Below are 12,695 nucleotides of genomic sequence, written 5' to 3' on the forward strand. Positions count from 1 at the left end.
GTTTTAAATCGGAGGGGGTATAGAGCATACTCCACCACGCTGCTCCAATACGGGTTGGTGGAGGTTTTTTTACGGCTAATAGCCGAGACCTACGGCTTAACGTGCCCTCCGAAGCACGGAATCATCTTACTTTTTCGGACAATCATGTGATTCAAGCCTGAAAAGTCCTTACCAAACAAAGGACAGTCTCACAAAGTGATTTCGACAATGTCCCTCCCCATCGGGAATGGAACCCGGACCTCCAGATCGTGAGCCTAACGCCTGACCACTAGACCACTGAGGCTGTTTGTTAAGCTTCACATAAGCTTTTTTATTTTCTGATTAATTATACCGTTATCTCTGATGTGGACTATTCTTTAGTAAATACTTACCTAACTTTTTTTTCCTCAATCGGTCAAGGCTTCATATAGTACCTAAGCCAAACCATTCAGGTAATAATTATTTTATGCCAGTTACAACACTGCTGTGGTTAAGTGAAGTGTGTTTGAAAATAAATATATAGATATTATAACATTATAATGTTCAATATTAAAAAATAACGTTACAAAGGTAAGTATTTTTTTTTTTGAAATCGGGTTTATTTTCGTAAGTACATTCTTACCTGCGCAACTGGGCACTCTCAGGCCTGTTGTATTAAAGTTTGTACTTGATCCTTCGAGTGAATAATGAATAACCCGGGCGAATAAAATCTCGCTAAATCAATCAATCAATCTGTCGGGTTATTGGCCAATATAAAAATTTCTTTTCTGCCTAAAATTGACTTGTGTTCCAAAAGTTTTATGCCTGTCGATTACCCGTCCCTTCCTTTTCGGCGGATAAGAAAATGACAGGTCATAACTTGAAATAAACTTTGAGGGTGTATAGATACTGAAATCAGTACTTATTTAAGTACAATGTGGTGTAGGTGTGACGAAGTCACATGACGGATGCATGTAAGTAACCCAATTTATGTACTTAGCCTTAGTTTTTAGACGCTTATTGGTACCTACAAATTCCTGCAGACGCCGTCTAATTTTATTTTAAGTTATATCTGTCATTTTCTTATCCGTTGAAAAGAAAGGGACGGGTAATCGACATGCATAAAATTTACAGAATACACGCCAATTTTAAGCAGAAATCTAAAACAACTGTCTAAAAATTTTACATCGGCCAATAACCCGACAGAGTTAAGTAGACATCACGTCAAACGGATTACATACCAGCGAGACGCCTATTTTATTCGCCCGGGTTATTCATTCGTTTTAATTTTAACTAGTTGTCAATCATCCGTCCCTTTCCTTTTCGGCGGTTAAGAAAATGACGGGTACTTATAACTTAAAATAAAATTAGGTGTTTGCAGGAATCGAGGCCATTTATTCAATATATCTTCTGACGTTAAACAGTTAACATTTAATTGTGTTTCACTTAATATTCCTAAAGAATCTATAACTAAACAGAAAATAGACATATAACTAAACCATACTTACACCTTTCTGAAGAAGCAAGTCATAGCGTCTTAACAAATTGAAGTAAAAAGTAGCAAACACGTGGCTTAGAATATTTATGTTATCATTACGACGTTCTTGGAGATCTTATCACTATCTACGATTGTAATGTGCAAGTGGAAATAACAAGTATACAATATGTACATGTAGCATTCTATATCTACAGCCAGTTATGAACCAGAAGCCATGACGAGGACAGGAACGGTTTCTCCGTTTTATAGACAGGTGAGTTTTAAGTATTTTTATTTACTTACTCAATTATTTACAAAAAAAGGTACTCAATTATTATGACATCATCATCAATTTAAGAGCCACGCTCTTGTCGGTGCAGCATTTTCCATGCTACTTTTTAGGGAAAATAGGGCAGTGGTTTCCCTCTTGCCTTCCGCCCCGCAGTACTCTGTCTGACGCAAGTGGGATGGCGCCCAGAGTAGTCTATTACAAAGCCGTACTAGGACTCCTGTCCTCCGCCTCTGAATAGTACTGACAGTTACTGCTGCCCTCTGTCCGATTCCAAAAATTAAAAAAATCCAATCAATTCCAATTATTATGACAAAATGGTGAACAAATCAAACCCTTTATTTTTAAAATCTTGATAATTGAATATTAAAAAACAGTGTATTAAACATTATTTTCTATTTCACCCCTAACATCCAACTTTATGGCTGTAATAACACAATTTATAAAAAAAATCGGCGCGCATTATATTCACATACACTTTATGACAGCAATTTATGTGAATTTACAACGTGTCCTTTAAGGTCTTCTTCTTCTATCGTGTGGGTTGTGAGGTAGTTTACCAACCCCATCAACCCTAGTGGCAGGGTTACTATTGAGCCGCCAAAGGCCCCTGACATGGCTCATGTAACGACTACGAACTTACATCAGTAAGTAGTAACCGGGACCAACGCGACGGCTTAACGTGCCTTCCGAAGCACGGATCATCTTACTTTCGGAGGTGATCAGCCTGTAATGTCCTAACCAAACTAGGGTTCACAAAGTGATTTTTGTGATATGTCCCCATCGGGACCTCCAAGATCATAAGCCCAACGCTCAACCACTGGACCACGGAGGCCGTTTGTGAAGTCAGCAATGACCATTTTATCTCCTTCCAGTGCTTCGTAACAGCAGCAGTATGTGGCCACATTATTGGTCACGGCTGCGCGCTGGGCTACCCTGCTGTGCTGCTGCCCAAGCTGGAGGCGCCAGGATCCTCGCTGCCGATCACTAAGGAGATGTCATCGTGGATCGGTAAGAGCGATGAACACAATAGGCGTCTGCGGTATATTTTGGAAAAACCTCTCAGACGACGCCCTGAGCCGAGGTTCGCGCCCAACTGGGCACTCTCAGGCCTGTTGTCTTAAACGTTGAACAGGGTGAGAACCTTCAGCGCTCCCCATTTGTCCGGAAAAGTAGTTAATGCCATCTGCGGCAAATCTACAATACGTCACGCTACGAATAAATAAGAAGGTATATTTTGCAAAGGAATATCAAACGAAATATAGGTTATCCAAAATGTAACTATGTTCATCATCATCATCAACAATTTAAGAGCTACGCTCTTGTCGGTGCAGCATTTTCCTTGCTACTTTTTTCGGGAAAAATAGGGCAGTGGTTTCCCTTTTGCCTTCCGCCCAACTATGTAACTATTTTACCTAAGGAATAAAGCTATTTTTGAGTTTAATGATGGATCATAATCTCCTCGTCTCCTCAGCTTCAGCGATGGCCATCCCCATGCTGCTGGGGAACTTCATGTCGCCGCCCATCATGGACCGACTCGGGCGCAAGACCGCGCACTACACCGTCGCTGTGCCAGTGCTGGTTGGCTGGATTGTCATCATCATGGCCACTAGTTTTGAGGTAATCAGCTGATTTTTTCTTTAGTGGTTTGGCGAACTCGGCTTGGTCCCCATGAGATCCCCATAAAACTGTTCTGTGCTTTTGTTAGTCTTCCAAACTGGAGACCAAACCAAATCGACCAAATTGGAGATGTCCTTAGAAATGATTCAGAAGATTTATTCTAAACCGGCGTGCGTGTATGAAACGATTGATGAATGTAGAGGAAACAAGAGCAGTATGTCAGGATTGAAGCAAATGGAATTCCATAGTCTTCTGCTTATCCCGGTTAGAAATAGGCGTGAGTTTATATATGTATGTGGTTGTGAGGTTACTGACCAACCTCATCAACCCTGGTGTCAGGGTTATTGAGCCGCCAAAGGCCTTTGACATGACTCATGTAACGACTACTTACATCAGTAAGTAGTGACCTGAACCAGCGGCTTAACCAAACTAGAGATCAGATAGAGATTTTTGTGGTATATCTCCACCGGGATTTGACCCTGGGGCCTCCGGATCGTGAGACCAACGCTCAACCATTGGACCAGAGAGGACGTTCTTGTTAGTGGAGTGCCAAGGCTATCCTTGGCGACCTAAGTGAGGCTGCTATTGTCTTCCAATGGCTGTATGGAGATAGGTTCCCAGTTAATCTATCATATATAGGAGGTCCAAGAGTACTCTATACCGGCAAGCATGCATGACGTCTTTGATGAGAGTGGAGGAAGCGAAAGTGGTGTGTCAGGTTCGTAGTAAGTGGAATTCCGCGGTCTCTGCCTACCCTAATAGGAAATAGGCGTGATCTGATCATGTATGGTCCATCATGTTAGAGAGGATATAATCCCTTTGACAATATTTATGAAACGCTCAGGATGATGAATGAGTTCTATGTTTTTTCTCTCCAGTCTGGCAGACTACAATGGTACGAAATAAAAACGATAGCATGACGTCAAATGCGTCATTACTTATTACTTGACACAGAATGACTAAAAAGTCTATATTCTCTTTTTCTCTTTCAGGCGCTAGTCATCGGGAGAATCCTCCACGGCCTATCCTTTGGCTTAAACCTGCCTCTTCGCTCCGTCCTCATCGGCGAATACACCAGCCCTAAGAACAGAGGTGCCTTCCTTACCATGGTCTCTCTCGCCCAATCATTTGGCATATTCTTCGTCCACCTAATCGGATCATTAATAAGTTGGCAGAAGACTGCATTGATCTGCATATTATTTTCATTCGCAAGCCTTATCATGACTATTTATTCGCCAGAATCACCAAGTTATTTAGCTGCTAGAGGGAAGTATGATGACTGTAGAGAAGTCTTCAGATGGCTTAGAGGTGATGAGGAAGACGACGAATTGGACAGTATGATTCAAGCTAGACAGGATATTAAGGCTAATGGAGTTACAAGAAGAAAAGGCGCGAAAGAAATGCTAGTTACAATAAAGAAAAAAGAGTTTTACAAGCCAATTCTGCTTATGGTCCACGCGTATGCTATGGTGGAATTCGCTGGAGGCACAACCATGGCATCTTATTCAACAGTTATCATAGGATTAATCCTTGGCCCTAATGCTAATGTTAACTTCTGGATGATAGCTTTGGATGGGCAGAGGATCATATCGAATACAGCTGCTGTGTACGTCATAAACAGAAGCAAGAGAAGAGTTATGATGTTTTCTATAGGAACTTTGAGTGCTGTAACGCATTTGGTGATAGCTGGTTATGTCTACGGGAAAGCAGGTGGGATGTTATCGTATGATGCACTATGGATCCCAGTGCTTTTGATAAATTTGCACATATTTACTGTTGCTACTGGGATGGTGCCTCTACCAAGCGTCATAGCTGGAGAAGTGTTTCCTTTAGAATACAGAAGTATTGGTGGAAGCATCAGCATTATATCGGTTGCAACTGTGTCTTTTTTAGTTCTAAAAACATTCCCAGCTTTGATAGATAGTTTAGGTCTATCAGGAACCTATGTTTTATACTCGGGTATGATAGCATATTTTCTGATAGTCATGTGGTTTTTGTTACCAGAGACAAAAGGCAGGACTTTGCAGGAAATAGAAGACGAATATAAAGGTGTTAGGAAGGACAATGACAGAGAGGTGATGAAACCTCTGTCTGATGATGATAAGCTATCAAAAGAGTGACTTGGATCGTGATATCTGTGATAACTGTGATACTTATGTTGTGGATTTATGTTTGATTTGTTTAATAAATTATTTACATACTTACTGAACTGTTTCTTTTCTTTTGGCAATGAGGATAAAAACTAAAAGCACATAATTATGTAGGTGGCAGCCTCCGTGGTCTAGTGGTTAGAGCGTTAGGTTCACGATCTGGAGGTCCGGGTTCGATTCCCGATGGGGACATTGTCGAAATCACTTTGTGAGACTGTCCTTTGTTTGGTAAGGACTTTTCAGGCTTGAATCACCTGATTGTCCGAAAAAGTAAAATGATTCCGTGCTTTGGAGGGCACGTTAAGCCGTTGGTCCCGGCCATTAGGCGTAAAAAAAAACACCTCCACCAACCCGCATTGGAGCAGCGTGGTGGAGTATGCTCCATACCCCCTCCGGTTGATTGAGGGGAGACCTGTGCCCAGCAGTGGGACGTATATAGGCTATTTATGTATGTAGGTGGCACCACTGTTGAGTGTTCCTAAATTATGACTAGCTAAAATCTTGCTATAAAATGTGGAGCAACGTGGAGTGTATCCCGTCTAAAAGATGAGTTACGAAAAAGAAAAGCAGCCATCAGTTGGAAAAAGGCAGTCTTGATTGAAAATAAGTTTTTCTAAGCTTTGTCTTTTCGATATTTAAGAAATAAATATAACACTCGCATAAAGGGTTACGGTCTAAAAACAATAATATTACTTACTTACTTGTTTGTTTGCTCAAATATGGGGAACTGTCAAATTTTATGAACACTCAACAGTAGCGACATCTGATGGGAAAAATAGGTAGTTTTTATCCGCATTGCTGTGCGGAGTGTCCGTTCTGTAAGTAAGTACAATCAAAGAGCAAAAGTGCAGTCACTGAGCCCAGCGAATTATTTGTGAAATTATGAACCACTAGTTGTCATAATTATATAAAACTTATGATTTTGTAGGTGTTTTTGGTCTATTACAAATACAACATGTAATCAGGAGGTTTTAAGTGCAACCAGTTAATTTATTACTTTGCAAGAAACTGATTGGACTTTTGCATCTTATCGTATTTATTATTATTCAATGCCAAGTCCACGTCAATCTTCGAGGATTTATCGTAAAATGAATCTTTTATCAATCAATCGAAGTTGAAGTGTCAAGATTGCGTTCACAAGTGTCTGAGATGTCGAAACACTTAGTGGTGCCGACGCAATGGCCGAGTCCGGGAAACTACCGCTCGTGAGACAGGTTGAGTAGTTATTTTGAATTACTGTCATAGTTGTTCATCAAATTTATCGACTTTCAAATACTTACTCTTACTAGGTACTTACCTAAGTACAGTATTTAATTCAAAACGAAGATAAATTAGGTTTAAAATACACGAATGAAGCGCGCAGATTAAGTACTTACTTATAACTTTTCAATGACTTTACAGGGTACGTTCCCCAAAAATAGTTACTGTAATTTTTTTTCTTCCTAATTTCATGGATAACAGATTACTTATATGGGTTGTTCTTCTTTTTTATAGACAATGATCTGTCCTTCGTTCTGCTTCTGATAAGTTATGTTTTAGAATTTTATTTCATGTTTTGATTGTCCAAAAATATAGTTATCTTATTATACTCAAAATACAAGCAAAATACTAATCGGTTCCTCAATTAGTTATTAACGTAGCTTGATCGTTTTTCACAAAATTATGTGACAGAGTGGTAAATTGAAATGCTGTCTCCGATGAAAAGGGCCACTCTGTCACAATATTTTTTGGAATGCGCCTGCAAAGAAAAGTATGTTACCAAGATAAAGAGAACCACTAAATAGTCCTCTACAGACACATCTTTATATGATGTTTTAAAATATTTATTGCCGTTATAATTTTAAAGATGTTAAATCCGATAAATCGAGAAAATGTCTTTTTATTGTCGATAAAAAAGAAGAACGACCCATATGCATCTTTTATTTACTTACCTTTGTTTTTGGGTATAAATGATGACCCTTTTTATTACAGACACAATTCACAACATTTCATTTTTACTAAGGTGCCTTAAATCGAAAACCATTTTGAGATATTTCTATGATTTACACAAAACACATTTTTTCAGATTTTTTAATTCAGTAATAATAGAAATATATTGAAAAATATACGAGGTCAGAAGAGGAAGGCATAATAAGTTCAGACCTTTACATAAAAATTATAAAAAAAGTAAATGTCATACATAACATGATACTTTGTTTGCGACTTGTTTTAAATACGCATGCAAAGGTACATTACATTATACTGCCTTCATTCTATCAATGGCAGAATCCAATTTTCAAAAAATATTTTTTGTAACTTCTAGTGGAAAAATCTTGAAAAAAAAAAATACGTGTCTTCTATTTAAACAAGTACTTACTTTCGAAATAGCACAAAAAAACCACGGCTTAAAAATTTGAAATGTTGTCAATTACATCTTCCACCCATTGTTATCCTGATCAAAATAAAGAGAAGCAATATAGCAAGGAGTTTTACCATTTGCTTCGATCCTGACACACTTCAGCTTCTCTTACTTACCGAGTAATAAGAAAATAAGTTATTTAATATGGTGGTAATGATTTATTTTTAAACCGATATTACAGGGTTCTCGAAGAGAAAGAATTAAAGAAAATATTAAGATACAGAATAACAATCCGCTGCCATGAGGGGCCGTGCATTTAAAATCGCTGTTACTATTTTTTTTTTGTTTCAAACGCTATACAGCCTCGTTACAGTAATAAAATAAAAAAATAAAAATAAAATGCATTTATTTCGGGTAGGTGCCCATATTGTAAGATACAATTATTATGTGACTTTAAAATTATAAATATTCTATATTATTATTGCACCTATATTTTTTACTTTTATAATATTTAACAATAAAACTATTAAAGAAAACTTAGTCCATAAATAACCCGCCCCTGACCGTTCCCGGTGCAAAGGTGCCCATAACGCTCGCCGCATTGCCGCGCTGAATAGCAATGGCTAACCTTTGCTCCAAGAACGAACCGGAGCGAGAGTCACCCGATTTTTCCCTGAGCCTGCAAATTAAAAGTTACCTATTACTTACAATGAAAAAAAAAAAAACGTAAATGGGTCGTTCTTCTTTTTTATCGACAATAAAAAGACATTTTCTCGATTTATCGGATTTAACATCTTTAAAATTATAACGGCAATAAATATTTTAAAACATCATATAAAGATGTGTCTGTAGAGGACTATTTAGTGGTTCTCTTTATCTTGGTAACATACTTTTCTTTGCAGGCGCATTCCAAAAAATATTGTGACAGAGTGGCCCTTTTCATCGGAGACAGCATTTCAATTTACCACTCTGTCACATAATTTTGTGAAAAACGATCAAGCTACGTTAATAACTAATTGAGGAACCGATTAGTATTTTGCTTGTATTTTAAGTATAATAAGATAACTATATTTTTGGACAATCAAAACATGAAATAAAATTCTAAAACATAACTTATCAGAAGCAGAGCGAAGGACAGATCATTGTCGATAAAAAAGAAGAACAACCCAAATAATGAATTAGGTAATTATCAAGTTAAAGCTGTACAACGCCATCTACATTGTTTTTGGTGAACGTAGCCTTGAAAGTCCTTCATTACAACCACTAAACAATGTGTGGCGAATAAATATTCTTCTTTTATCTTTCTAACAGTATTTCACGACTGCTTCCTTCTTCTCAGAGCTTCGTGACTGCGGGTATCTGCGTCAACATCCTGTCCCATGGCTGTATGGTGGGCTTCCCAGCTGTGCTGCTGCCGCAGCTGAGCCGTCCTGGTGCTGCTATCACGTTGACTGCTGACGCCTCATCATGGTTGGGTGAGTGACAACCGCATGCCAATTCATTTAGTGGAGACAAAACGGATTTATTATCTAGTGTTCAGAAAACGTATACTTACGTGTTTTGGGATGGAATACCCCTCGGGTTGGAAGCTAAGACAGGCAGTCGCTTCTGTAAAAAATACCGGACGTGTCAAATCTTCAGGTTAGGTAAACGGTGTTTACTCCGTGTGAAAACGGAGTAACGCTACGGAGCTTTTACCAAGAGGGAAGAGGTCAGATAGCTTTCTATGTAGAGTAAATGGAATATCAACACTTACCAAAAGTAACTGCAACTGGTCTTCTGCCTCATCAGCTCTGCACACCACATTAAGATCACTTGCAAGAGAGTATGTGTAGATTTACACCAATGATATAAGTACACGACGTCCGCGAAGATACGAAAGCGTAAGCTACCTCATTTACAAGTCACACATACATAAACTCACCTATTTCCCACCGGGGTAAGGTAAGCACACAGACCATGGAATTCCATTTGCTTCGATCCTGACACACTTCTCTTGCATCCTCCACATTCATCAATCGCTTCACACACGCACGCCAGTTCAGAGTAGATCGTTCTGAACCTTTTCTAAGGACATCTCCAATTTAGTCAATAAATAAACAACAAAGTAAGGAGAATCCAAACCAATTCTTTCATTTTCTTGACGTAAAAGTGACTAATTCTACATTTTCCCCAGACGACATTGAATACCTACTTGGTCGGACAAATGAGGAACGCCAAGGGTTTTCACCCGATATAAGATAGAGTGCATACCATTCTCATACTTTTGTACTAACGTTGAAACATGAATCACACCCACAGCATCCCTGATGATGGTCCCGCTGCTGGTGGGCAACTTCTTCGTGCCGAGCATCATGGACCGGCTGGGCAGGAAGGTGGCGCATCACTCCGTCATCATCCCCGCCATCGCTGGCTGGCTGGCACTTGCCATGGCCGACAGTCTCACGGTGTGTACTTTCAAGCATCTTACATAAACTGCCTATATACGTCCCACTGCTGGGCACAGGCCTCCCCTCAATAAACCGGAGGTGGTATGGAGCAGACGGGACCAACGGCCCTCCGAAGCACGGAATCATCTTACTTTTTCGGACAATCAGGTGATTCAAGCCTGAAAAGTCCTTACCAAACAAAGGACAGTCTCACAAAGTGATTTCGACAATGTCCCCATCGGGAATCGAACCCGGACCTCCAGATCGTGAGCCTAACGCTCTGACTACTAGGCCACTGAGCATCTTACTTCCTATTAATTAACATAAGCTCATCATCATCACAAATTTAAGAGCCACGCTCTTGTTGTGCCTAGCTAAGGAAATGCCGAAGGTGCCCCAATGAGGACTAAAGTATATTCAAATTGATTAAATTACTTTGTGATCCCTGGTTTGTTTAGGACATTACAGGCTGATCACCTGATTGTCCGAAAGTAAGACGATCCGTGCTTCGGAAGGCACGTTAAGCCGTTGGTCCCGGTTACCGATTATTAGTCATGTCAGAACCCTGACACCAGGGTTGATGGGGTTGGTGATCCACCTCACAGCCCACACGATAGAAGAGAAAATATTAATTATAGGTACATACCATCATAAGTAATGTTGCCATGTCGTTTTTATTTAGGCGGGTATTGATAGGCATAACAAAAAACTAGTACCTACCTACCTATCACGGGGTCCGCTTACCTAACTTGAAGGTTTGACACGTCCGGTTTTTTACAGAAGTGATCGCAATACAGGTTGGTTACCCTCCAAAACGCATTACGCATTCAATCGAATTCTCCTCTTTCCAGACCCTGGTCATCGGCAGATTACTGCAAGGGCTATCATTCGGGCTGATGCTACCACTTCGTTCAGCTGTCATCGGAGAATACACCAGCCCAAGGTTCAGAGGAGCATTCCTCATGACCGTCTCCTTAGCCCAGGCTTCAGGCATCTTCCTCGTTCACCTCCTGGGATCCTTCATAGATTGGCAAATAACTGCTTTAATCTGTGTCATATTCCCTTTCATAAGTCTCGTGATAACTCTTTACACTCCTGAGTCCCCAGTGTATTTGGCTTCTAAAGGTAGAATTGACGAGTGCAGAGATGTTTTTAGATGGTTGAGAGGTTTTGATGAAGAAGAAGAATTAGAAGAAATGATAGAAGCGCGGTCTATAGAGTTGGAGAACGAAAATGGTGGATTTAGGGAGTTCTTGATGACACTGAAGAAGAAGGAGTTTTATAAACCGGTGATGATAATGATACACGCCAATGGAATGATGCAGTTTGCTGGTGGGACCACTATGGCTGCGTACTCCACTACGATTATCGCCTTGATATTGGGCCCATCAGCCAACGCAAGTTTCTGGATGATATTCCTCGACGGACAAAGGATTGTCTTCAACTTCCTGGCTGTATATGTGATCAATAAGCACAAGAGACGAACCATGATGATTTCTATTGGGGGTCTCTGCGTGATATCCCATTTGGCAATAGCAGTTTATGTTTATTCTAGAAACAGTGGTATTATCCTGTACGATGCTATATGGATTCCAGTGGCATTATTGAACTTGCAATTCTTTACAGTCGCTACTGGGATGGTCCCGCTTCCAAATGTGATAGCTGGGGAGATATTCCCCTTCCAATATCGAGGAGTCGGAGGCAGCGTGAGTGTTATAGCTGTATCAGGCTTTTCCTTCTTGGTTTTAAAGACCTTCCCGACTTTATCGATCAGCATAGGCATCGAGGGTTTATATTTGGGTTACGCGTTGATAATGATGTACTTCTTAATGGTCGTATGGTTTATGTTGCCAGAAACTAAGGGGAAGACGTTGCAGCAGATAGAAGACGAGTTCAGAGGCACGCCAAGGAAGGTGGAAGAGCCTCTGATGGTCTTAAAGAATGTGTCGAGTAAAACAAATGTGAATAGGAAGATGTCTGTGATATCGAATTACAGTTTGGTTGTGGAATTATAACTTATAATTCTTTTTCTATTGTGTGGGTTGGGTTGTAAGGCGGATTAACCTCAACAACCCTGTTGTCAGTGTTTCTATTGACCCGCCAAAATCCCGTGACATGGCTTATGTAACGACTAACTTAGTAATCTATGACATTATTATTATAAGGTAGATTATGTAAGTAGTATGCCAAAGTTTTAATATTTATTGTAAGTAACTAAATTAATCTGTGATTACGACTAAATAGTTTGGGTATTTAGGTTGAAAGGACCACATTGAAAGGACCGCGGTCCGTTCAGCCGTAAACGAAAACTGACTAAGTTCGAAAGGACCGGTGAATTTTTGTACACAAATTAAATAACAGGAGGTCGTGTGCCCAACGCTTGAACCACTAGACCACGGAGGCTGTAACAGGGCAAACACAGAATAAAACACTT

At 39.9% G+C, this 12,695-nt stretch overlaps 2 protein-coding genes across 2 annotated transcripts; both read left to right on the top strand.

Moving 5' to 3' along the window:
• Positions 1-440: 440 nt before the first annotated feature.
• LOC126377744 (facilitated trehalose transporter Tret1-like) lies at positions 441-5,546 on the top strand. Its single transcript, XM_050025555.1, has 5 exons — positions 441-549; positions 1,651-1,709; positions 2,600-2,735; positions 3,199-3,344; positions 4,337-5,546. The coding sequence occupies exons 2-5, from the start codon at positions 1,671-1,673 to the stop codon at positions 5,462-5,464; spliced, it is 1,449 nt and encodes a 482-aa protein (XP_049881512.1). The 5' UTR covers positions 441-549; positions 1,651-1,670; the 3' UTR covers positions 5,465-5,546.
• Positions 5,547-6,635: 1,089 nt separating this feature from the next.
• Positions 6,636-12,654, top strand: LOC126377742 (facilitated trehalose transporter Tret1-like). Its single transcript, XM_050025553.1, has 4 exons — positions 6,636-6,708; positions 9,172-9,307; positions 10,134-10,279; positions 11,113-12,654. Exons 1-4 carry the CDS (start codon positions 6,673-6,675, stop codon positions 12,274-12,276), a joined length of 1,482 nt encoding a protein of 493 aa, XP_049881510.1. The 5' UTR covers positions 6,636-6,672; the 3' UTR covers positions 12,277-12,654.
• Positions 12,655-12,695: the final 41 nt, after the last annotated feature.

This window comes from Pectinophora gossypiella, chromosome 24, assembly GCF_024362695.1.
Source record: "Pectinophora gossypiella chromosome 24, ilPecGoss1.1, whole genome shotgun sequence".
NCBI classification, from domain to species: domain Eukaryota; kingdom Metazoa; phylum Arthropoda; class Insecta; order Lepidoptera; family Gelechiidae; genus Pectinophora; species Pectinophora gossypiella.

Coding starts and splice junctions, on each gene's coding strand:
- LOC126377744 (XM_050025555.1), top strand. CDS start 1,671: ATGACGAGGACAGGAACGGTTTCTCCGTTTTATAGACAG. Junction 1,710..2,599: donor TTTCTCCGTTTTATAGACAG/GTGAGTTTTAAG, acceptor ATCTCCTTCCAG/TGCTTCGTAACAGCAGCAGT. Junction 3,345..4,336: donor TCATGGCCACTAGTTTTGAG/GTAATCAGCTGA, acceptor TTTCTCTTTCAG/GCGCTAGTCATCGGGAGAAT.
- LOC126377742 (XM_050025553.1), top strand. CDS start 6,673: ATGGCCGAGTCCGGGAAACTACCGCTCGTGAGACAG. Junction 6,709..9,171: donor AACTACCGCTCGTGAGACAG/GTTGAGTAGTTA, acceptor CCTTCTTCTCAG/AGCTTCGTGACTGCGGGTAT. Junction 9,308..10,133: donor TGACGCCTCATCATGGTTGG/GTGAGTGACAAC, acceptor TCACACCCACAG/CATCCCTGATGATGGTCCCG.